Here is a 10,725-nt window from a genome sequence, read left to right on the forward strand (position 1 = left end):
TCCTTAATCATGCCCAGTCATCTGGTGCGGGGCAGACAAACAGTGAAAACCATTAATGTCTTCTTGAAGCCTAATATTTATGTGAGATTATCTATCTGCGCCTTGCCCCTAATAAGTGCTAAGCTGTCGAACCTCACACCTGCTATTGATGACAGACCTTGTGAAACTAGCTTGCTGTTGTCATTGATGTATTATAACTGCTTCAGATGATTCTTGTTTTTAAAGGATTTTTTTTTAAAAATCATATGGCTGTGTTATTTTTTTTTTTAACCCCGCCAAGGAGGTTATGTTTTTGCCGGCGTTGGTTTGGGAAATTGGGGGATTTCCAGCATGTGTGTATATGGATGGAAATGAGCTGCTTGGCGGAGGGCTGCACTCTCTGAGTGCTTTTCTAGTTTGTTAAATATAACTGAAATATATATCAAGAACTACAAAAGGAAAAACAGAAACATTTCAATTGAAAAATTTTTTAAATCAAAGATATTTTTTTTTTTTTAATGACAACATATTCTACCAAAACATCAGTTAAATAAATGAATTTAATAAATCTCTCCAAGAAAAAGAGAACAAGAACAACAAAAATACATGTTGAATTATGTTTCGATATATTTTAGTATGAACCGATTGTTGAAATGGTATTCTCTAGAATGATGCCTGTCTTTCTGTTATTGGCAGTGGCAAGGCTTCCCCATCATTTCAAAAGTGACCATTTTATTTGTTCCTTAGCTGACTGCAACACCTACAAGAAACAGACAAAAAAAAAAATAATAAGTAAATAAACAAAATATAAACAAACGAATTCATACAAAATATTCAATAATGTGCAACATAAAACACTTCAAATTCAACAGTTCCAAACAAAAAACCCACATTTCAAATTATTCAAGGTTACAGAAAGCCTTCATTACATTCACCCCCCCCCCCCCCCATGATGCTGCTACTGCTATTGGTTGAAGGTGATCCCTTATTAAAGTGCATACACTGTACCCTAAAGTCAGGTGTCTGATTTTTAGCAAAGAATGCCTGTCTTTTATTATTTATCTTTTACTCGTTTCAGTCATTGGACTGCAGCCATGCCGCGACACTGCCTTAAAGGGTTTAATTAAACAAATCAGCACCAGTAAATATTTTTTTCCTTTCTAAGTCTGACACATTATATCAGCCTCTTTTGCTGAGTCACTATATTACAGGACATAAACAAACCAACACCAGTTGTTAAGAAGTGGTGGGGGACAAACACAAACATGACCACACACACACACACACATTATCTCCCTTTTTACTCAGCCTCTTTCTTCCAGTTATTTCATCATGGTGAACTGTTAGTCCCTACACATTTATTATATCTCTCCATTTTTTTACCTCTCAGTCCTTTCTGTTGAAGAATGTAGGCTCAAAACGTCAAAGACCTTTCCATTCTTCCCAAACATCAAACTAATACATCTACTTGTTGATCCCTCAGTTGTGTTCATCTTTTGTTTTCTGTAAATCTGAACTATATATATATATATATATATATATATATATATATATATATATAAATAAGGATAAGATCGATATTTAAAATATTGATCTTATCAAGTGGCCAGCATGGGAATAAAAACCATCAAAGGTAATAATTATTTAAAATTATAATACAGGGTATCTAAGAGATACCGCCACGCTGAAAAATAGCAGTCAAATTCTGACTCTAAAACCATAATAAATGTCCACATAGTACAAGGAGCGAAGACGAAGACAAAATAAACCAGTAAAAAATAAACCAGTTATTTTTACTGGTTTATTTTGTCTTCGTCTTCGCTCCTTGTACTATGTGGACATTTATTATGGTTTTAGAGTCAGAATTTGACTGCTATTTTTCAGCGTGGCGGTATCTCTTAGATACTCTGTATTATAATTTTTATATATATCTATATATATATATATATATATATATACATTTTTAAAATTCATTTTTATTTTTCGCCCTTTTAAACCCTAGCCAGGCTCACGGGCCCGGTTTCTATGGCGTATCTGTTCCCCCCAGCTGGACGGGATGCCAGTCCATTGCAGCGTTATTTAAGAAACAGGAAAAAAGAGTGAGAGAAAGTTGGGGGGGTCAAAGAGTACAACAGGGGTTGCAATCACCCCCTGCCGGAGCCTTGTGGAGCTTTAGGTGTTTTCGCTCAGTAAGCATACACAACGCCTGGTCTGGGAATCCGAAACCATGATCCCCCGACCGCGAGTCCGCTGCCCTAACCACTGGGCCATTGTGCCTCTCTCTCTCTCTCTCTCTCTCTATATATATATATATATATATATATATATATATATATATATATATATATTTAGTTTTAGGGAAAATAACCAATTTTCAAGAACTCATCGATGAAAATCCACTATCACATATAGAAAAATGAATAATTAAAAGCACAATAAATGAGTATAATATAAAGTAAAGTAAATATCATAAGATAAATATAATATATTATATTATATTATATTTATCTTATGATATTTACTTTACTTTATATTATACTCATTTATTGTGCTTTTAATTATTAATTTTTCTATATGTGATAGTGGATTTTCATCGATGAGTTCTTGAAACTTGGTTATTTTCCCTAAAACTATATATTTTATATATACTTTATCTATAAGGCTCAATTTAATTTTAATTTTTTATAAATTGATTTTAATTGAGTTTTTTACCTGTAATTTTGGATTTTGTCCCTAATATTATAATATATATATATATATATATATATATATATATATATATATACATGACAGGCTCCCTTATAGTTTCCATCTATCAAATTCACTCACAAGGAATTGGTCAGCCCAAAAAGTATAGAAGACACTGAGCTAAGGTGCCATACAGTGGCACAGAATTCCAAACCTGTAAGGTTGCAATCTGAGCTTTTTAACCACACGGTTACGCTTGAGTCTATACACAAAGCAAATACAGGAAGAAACACAGATTAAAACCTCTCCAACAGTTCACAATGAAAACTAATAATCTACCTAGCACTATCTATTATTTTTGAAATTGTATACTCATAGGTGAAATGTTGGATAAATGTCTGTTGGTTATAGGTTTCCAAAAGTCCCAAAAACTGGCTCAATGCATTTTCAATGCTGAGAGTAATGAGGGAGTGTCTTTGTAACACAGGTAGGAAAATATATCGCTGGGATTTTGAACTGATTTATCAGCAGTTTTTCTTGCTGATGTATCTATCTTTTGCCCATACACTCACTCACATGTATATAAACACACACATCCCACACACATGTATGCACATATCTAAATGCATATATATAGAAAAAATAGATATTTATATACACACACAAATATGTATGTATACATACAATATAGACAGAGAGACAGATATGCATATGTGTACAGTATACAACCACAACATATACAGACATACATATTATACATAAACCTGTATTATATTCAGAGTTAGTGAAAACTAATTGCAATTTTTTATTCCACCTTATCACGCAGTAAAATAAACACTGGACTAACAATATTTTATTAGAGCAAATCTATAGAAATATGATTTATCATAACATTCTACAGTAATGGATCCGTCTTCATGTCTCCTACATTCTGATTATGGAGACGAGCCAACAAGGGGGCCTCTATGTGATCTCTTGCCCTACTAAAAAATAGCAGCCAAATTTCTCTTTCAAATCACGTCCTTGAATCAGACTATCAAGTAAAGTTAACAAGGTCAAAATAGTTTACTAAAAAGAAGACTGGATCTGGTGCCATAAGGGAAGTAGTTATGCTTGAAACGCAGAGAAAAATATAGAAATTCCATGTTGTGTACCTGTGTAAATCTCAATGTGTATGAAAGAAGGAGCAGAAATGAGCTGAGAGTAAAACTGGATATAAACAGTCGTATGGAGTGTACAAACAGAGAAGACCGTGAAGGGGTGAGCATGAGATGTGCATGGAGGATACCAATTTAATTAAGAACGTGTCAAGTGGATGGTACCTGTGAAAGAGAGTGGCCAAGCAAGATGTAACAAACAGCGAAAACTGATCATGAGTCATTGACCCTGACAAAGAAGAGGACAAAGTGCTAAGACTTTTGGTGAAATACTGAATTCAAAAGAACCTGCTTGACCCATGTAAGTATAAATGATACAAACCCCAAAATGATGAGGTTGGTGATGGAGATTGGAATCTGTAAAACCTACATTAAGAGCCTCTGCTGAGTTTATGCCCATATTAAATATCCATATACCACTCTTCGTCTCTTCATTATCCTCTCATCTATCACTCACCTTGTCCCTTATCAATTCATCTCCCTACTTATCACTTTATCTCGCTCCTATCATCACAGGTATGTAACAAAGGACGGCATTGTATTGGATCTATCCATTTTCAATCACCTTCTAATCACTGCCCAATCTTTATTACTAACCATCACTCTCACTCTCTCATTACTCCCTCCCCTATCTCCTCATCACACCTACTCTCTTATTAGTACCCTTTTATTCACTCTCTCACATTACTCCCTCCTCAATCACTCATTACTAACATTCATCTCTCTCTCTCTCTTACACACACACACACACACACACACACACACTTTTCCCTTCTAGTTCTTCTATCATGCCATTCATTCATACTGTTTCCATCCAATTTCTGTGCCAAAAATCCTCATGAAGCTGTCTTATAACCCTGCTTCTCTTTCCATTACTTTCATTACTCTTCCATTTACCAGTTGGGGACAAAACAACCCTCTCTGATTCTGGTGAACAAACAAACAAACAGAAACAATATAGGCAGGGAGGACACTTTAGTGTTGCTGGCAGCAAGACGTAGAACTATAGAAATGATACCAGAACTGGAAGGTACAAGTGAGATGTGGTCCTTGACTCATATAAGAGGTTAGAAACGCCACATAATTACTGGCTTAGTCAAACGGATGACTCATCCAACCCATGCCAGCATGGAAAAGTGGACGTAAAATGATAACATTAGTCTCTAAAATTAAATTATTAAAAATACAAGATGTCTACATACCACTTTATACATGCAGGTAATATGTATATTGACGCATACAAAAATAACGTGTAAGACAGACAAGATGATAAAAATTAATTCAAAAATTGTAATCACTTTGGTTAACCACATAAGTATATGAGTGAGAGATAGAGAGAGAGAGTGTGTGTGCATGTGCACGCACCTGTGCATCTATGCATAAATATATGCATATCTGTGTGTGCATGTGTATTGGCCTTCATAGGATTTTCAAGCGAGATCGTTGCCAATGCCCCTGGACTGGTTCTTGTGCGGGTGGCACATAAAATACACCATTTTGAGCATGGCCGTTGCCAGTACCGCCTGACTGGCCTTCGTGTGGGTGACACGTAAAAGCACCCACTACACTCTCTGAGTGGTTGGCGTTAGGAAGGGCATCCAGCTGTAGAAACTCTGCCAAATCAGATTGGAGTCTGGTGTTGCCATCCGGTTTCACCAGTCCTCAGTCAAATCGTCCAACCCATGCTAGCATGGAAAGCGGACGTTAAACGATGATGATGATGATATGCACACACACACACACACACACACACACACACACACAGATATATATATAAAAGTGAGAGCAAGAATTCCCTGTGGCAGCCACACTGTTTGAGAGGAGTTGAATGTACAGAAGGGAAATGCATTCATCCCTACCTGAATAAGCAAGAAAAGAAGCATGCAATGCAGAACAATGTGCCAGTGATTATTCCTGACATTTCCCACCAAATATTTATATAGCACCATCCATGACCAAACCACATGGATTATGATGCAATCATCAAAGGAGCCACAAACAAACGTGAAGAGGAGATTTAATCATCATCCAAGGGAAAACCATAAGCAAATAAAGCAAGCAATATAGAGAATAATATGAAATTAATAAATTTTTTCAGTAGGCATATGTAACGAACAAAGTTAGTGTCTTTCCGTTCGCCACCATCTCTCTTGCTATTAATCTCTCTTTATCTTAATCTCTGACTCATCCGCTCTCTTCACTTTAGTCAGTAACTCACCCACCTTTCTTTCTCACCTGAAGTATCCATGTAGCTACTCTACAGCAAGACAACCTATCCTTGTCCTTCTACACCTCTAATCTCTAATTAACTGGCACAAAGCCACCACTTTTCTTTACTTTTTTTGCCACAGGACACATCAGATGAGAAGGACATAATAATATTTAACAACAACAACAACTTCTTTTATTAGCCACAAGGGACCAAGACATGGAGGACAATATTGAAGGACGAGTTACAGCACACACAAAAAAAAACAAAAACAAAAATACAAAAACAGGTGGGGTTTACATTGATCAAAGGGAGATACCACCACATTAAAGGCTATAACAGAGGGCATATAATAGAAATTAGAGAAAAAAAATAATAAATAAATAAACAATTAGAATCCCCAATAGAGAGACAGTCCACTTAGAGCAATTCGGGATAAACTCCATGCAAAAATCCCAGATTACTCTGCCATCCTCAAAACATGGGAAAACATGCCCTCTTCCAGTTTCTTTCCTCCTGCTTAGAAAAGCATGCTCAGAGTCGGTCCATTCAGTCTCACCAGTCTTGCCACAGTCAACCACCATTTGATAAACACACTAGAAGGGAGAACCTCCCTCTCTACCCCTACCTTCAATGATAATAATAATATCAGTAATAAAGAAACAAACAAAGAACAATGTTAATGGAATGTGAAGTGCATGTGCTGTGCAAGAGGCGCCGTCGCACCCAGTGACAGTAAGCAAAGGGAATCGAAAATATACATGACAATACAAATACCAGTAGCTGCTTGGTAAAGACAATAACCTTTGATAAGGAAAGCCTAACCCATGTCAAAACAAATTGGAGAGTCGGTTGTTAGCATAGCAACACAGATTTGTCTGTATATTGTGGTAGTTAGGCAGGCAGTGAGAAAATTTAGGTGTGGTACAAGTTATGGTCAACCGAAAGAAAATTATGTTAGTCGTAGGTGTGTGTATATGTGTGTTCACTGAAATTCTATTTTGAAGGTAATTCAATTAAGTCACGCAGTAAGGAATTTGGAGTTGTCTTCAGTAGGCGTAAGTCAATGATAAATCATCAGCCAGTTCTTCTTTGTTCTTTGAACTATTAACATCTTTTAATAGAGACATTTCAGAGTGTGTTGAAACAGGGTTTTATTTTGGGGGGGGGTTTTTTGTACTTTAAGATAAATGTGAAATAATGGAGATTGTTCAAAAACCAGTGAATGAAACAAAAAGTATGCTTTTTTAAAAAACAAAATGTGATTAAAATGTGTGGTACATGGCATACCCATAGGACTCTACCAAAAATAGTAGGCAGAGAAAATGGATATGTGTATATATATATATATTATTAATGCTTGATCTGAATAAGAAAACTAAGAGATAAAAGTATGTATAAAAAAGACATGCTAAGATGGAAAATTTGTACAGTCATTCTATCAGCTAGGAACAGCACCTAAATCTCCCTCAAAAACCATGCTACTGTCTTTTAAAAAGCGAAAGGACACATTGGATAATGTAGTCCTAGATACACACTGTGTCTGAGTGGAAAAAACAGAATGGTCATTGATAGAATATCTTTGATCACAGGTCAGCTTGATCAGGATTAATGAAGTTCAACAACAATGATGCTGTGACTAGCAGATGAAATACTGAATAACGATGATAAAGTACCTCACTTACTATGCAAATCATATACACATACACACACACATACATACTTATATGTGTGTATATATATATATATATATATGCACATACGTACACACATACATACACACATACATACATGAATATGTATGGAGTGCACAACAAACATCACCGATCTGACTATAGCCTGTACAAGATATGCGGTTAGTCTTTTCCACCTACCAGGTCCGAGTAGCTGGATAATTTTTTGTTCCTTTAAGAATATTGTAGAATAGAATCTTTTCATAGATTGGAATTTAAATCCTAATCTCTACAGAAATTTATTGTTTCAAGAAAACACTGAATTTGAATTACATTCAATTTTTATGATTATAGATAACAACTCGGGCTGTAACTTCTGAGCCTGAATCAGGCGCGTGTGAACCATGTCGAGAGGACATCTGCTTAGAATGATATTTTTTGGCACAGGGCACCTCTAAGGCGACTGCCAGACACTGAACGAAAATAAATGAACTGCGACCAGGTTCAATAAAAGGAGCCCGCGTTATTGGCGGCAATTACATACTTGAAGTCGGTGCTGGCAGAAATTAAATCAGCTTGCAAATACACGTTCACTTTACTAAATTTATATTCAGGCTAAGCCCAAACAGCCCAAGTGCTGGAGTCGCCACTGATATATATATATACGCTCAAACACACATACATATATATATATAGATCAACACACACATATATATACACAGATATATAAACATTTGGCTCTAAACGATAGAAGGTAAATGAAATAGTAATGGAAAAACAATAGCAAAGTATTAATGAGGTTTTAAGGGGAAACCCATGGGAAAAAATTATAACATAAAAATCAACATTATTGAAAAGTGTATAAGCGAGGAGGGGGGGGGGAGAGACTGGATATCATCTGAAAAGAAATAAAATCAAACAACCAAAGTTATGACTATATTGTAACAAAAAATAAAAGAAAAAAGGTAAGAAAATTCATGAAGTATAAAAAAAAATAAAGAAAAAGTTTCTTTAATTACAAGTGAAATTGATAGACAGAAAGTGAAAAACCGAATAAAACCACAAAAAGTACATCAAATAATTATATAAAAAAAAAGAATCAAAACAACATGCTAGACACAAAGTAAAAAAATTAAGACAAGTGATACTGGCTTAATCACAGAGAAAACAATGTTATCAAAAAGACAATGCTTTTATGAACACAAGGTGTTCTGAGTTATATACACACACATCCGTTCATGTGTCTGTGTGTGTGTATGTGTGTGTATATATATATATATATATATATATATATATATATATATATATATATATATATATATATAAGCACACACACACACACACACACACACACATGTATGTTTTTACATACGTACATATTCTCTATCTAAATTAAATGTCTTTTTTAAGTGATGCCAATAGTTTTGCTTTTTCATTTTTACTTTAATCTATAAATACATACACACAATGATTATATATATGTGTGTGTGTGTGTGTGTGTATATATATATATATATATCATCATTTTCACATCTACTTCCCATGCTGACATTGGCTGGTCCTTTTTGAAAGGATCCACCAAGCCAAAACACTGCCTCTTGCTCCTGTGAGCTCCAGTGTCGTCGCTTTGGCATGGTTCCTATGGCTGGACGCCTTTCTTAATGCCAACCACGTTACACAGTGTACTGAATGCGGCTAGGAGGCGGGGTGGCACCAGCAGAGAATATCCAGAAAAATGCCATGAACACAGACCAGAGAAAGTTGTCAAAAATAAAGTGAAAACTTTATGGGATATGAAAATCCAGACAAAGAACTGGAACTGTCAAGATCACATATTGTTGCACCAGAGAAAGATGCTAGAAGTTGTAAGGTAACCAATGCAACCTACTCTTTCAACAACAGAATGAAAGAGAAAGAAAACAAGATCGATAAACACCGGGACCTAAAGTGAAGAATTAAAAAGGCTTTGGATCCACAGAGATATAATAGTAATTCCTATTAAAATAGGATCACTTGTTACAATATCTGAGAATATCACCAAATGGCTTTTTATGATCAGAATAGCAGTAAACTTTGTAACACTTCAGAAAGCATGTCTTCTAGGGAAAGCAAAAACCTTTAAGCTATGCACTGAATATCTGAGGACAAGGATAATGATTTGGTGTTCAGAGAACAAAACCGGCAGACTATCACTAACACTACATGTAATAGATATGTGGCACAGAAATAATACGTCTGTGGGATAGATCTAAGAGAACTGTGGCAATGGCATAACACATTTGAGGAACTAAAACAACATACCAGAGGAACTAAAACAACATACAAGAGTAACAATACAGCAATTGTACAAAAAACGCCACCCTTGCAACACAGAGATAATTCAATGTCTGCCACACAAATATTACCCCAGTAATCATTCACAAAAGACACACGTGTGCATAAGCATACACATACACACACATATAAACTTACATAGCAGACACAAACATGTCGATTTTACCTATTTTTCCATAGACTGGCAAAAAAAAAAATGACAAACAGCCTCACATAATTTTCAACCATTATTATGGTCTCATCAGAAGGTTCTTCATCACTTGACCAATTCCCAAGAAACAAGTAGCCAATCCATTTATAACACACATTAAATCTAGAAGCTTCAGAGAACTGGAGCCAATATATGCTTTTGCTCAAACACACACGCTCAACACTGCCCCTCACCCATTCCCGGACAATACGGTCAGCCTTCGGCAAATATTGGACTGAGACCAACGCGTACAGGCCGTTGCAGCAACTACCATTCTCTGCATATGGGTTGAGCCATGCAGCAGCTTCACGCCTTTCGATTTACTATAAACATTACCCTTAAAATAAAAATTATCCCTCTAAAAGCCATATCCATATATATATATATGCATACACACACACACACCCAACCACCCAACCATATCTCTCTCACACACACACACACACAAATACACAAGCAGATGCATATACATTTCTCAACAACTTCACCGGGTGT

General features: G+C 35.7%; 1 protein-coding gene across 4 annotated transcripts in view; it reads right to left on the reverse strand.

Moving 5' to 3' along the window:
• Positions 1-451: 451 nt before the first annotated feature.
• Positions 452-10,725, reverse strand: part of LOC106883901 (coatomer subunit zeta-1) — a 69,812-nt gene continuing 59,538 nt past the window's right edge. For all 4 annotated transcript variants that reach the window (XM_089364460.1, XM_089364459.1, XM_089364458.1 and 1 more), the window contains one exon: positions 452-739. In XM_089364460.1, the coding sequence (XP_089220586.1) occupies positions 692-739 (48 nt within the window). In that variant the 3' untranslated portion in view covers positions 452-691. The remainder of the gene's footprint in view (positions 740-10,725) is intronic.

This window comes from Octopus bimaculoides, chromosome 16, assembly GCF_046866305.1.
Source record: "Octopus bimaculoides isolate indiv1 chromosome 16, ASM4686630v1, whole genome shotgun sequence".
Lineage (NCBI taxonomy): Eukaryota > Metazoa > Mollusca > Cephalopoda > Octopoda > Octopodidae > Octopus > Octopus bimaculoides.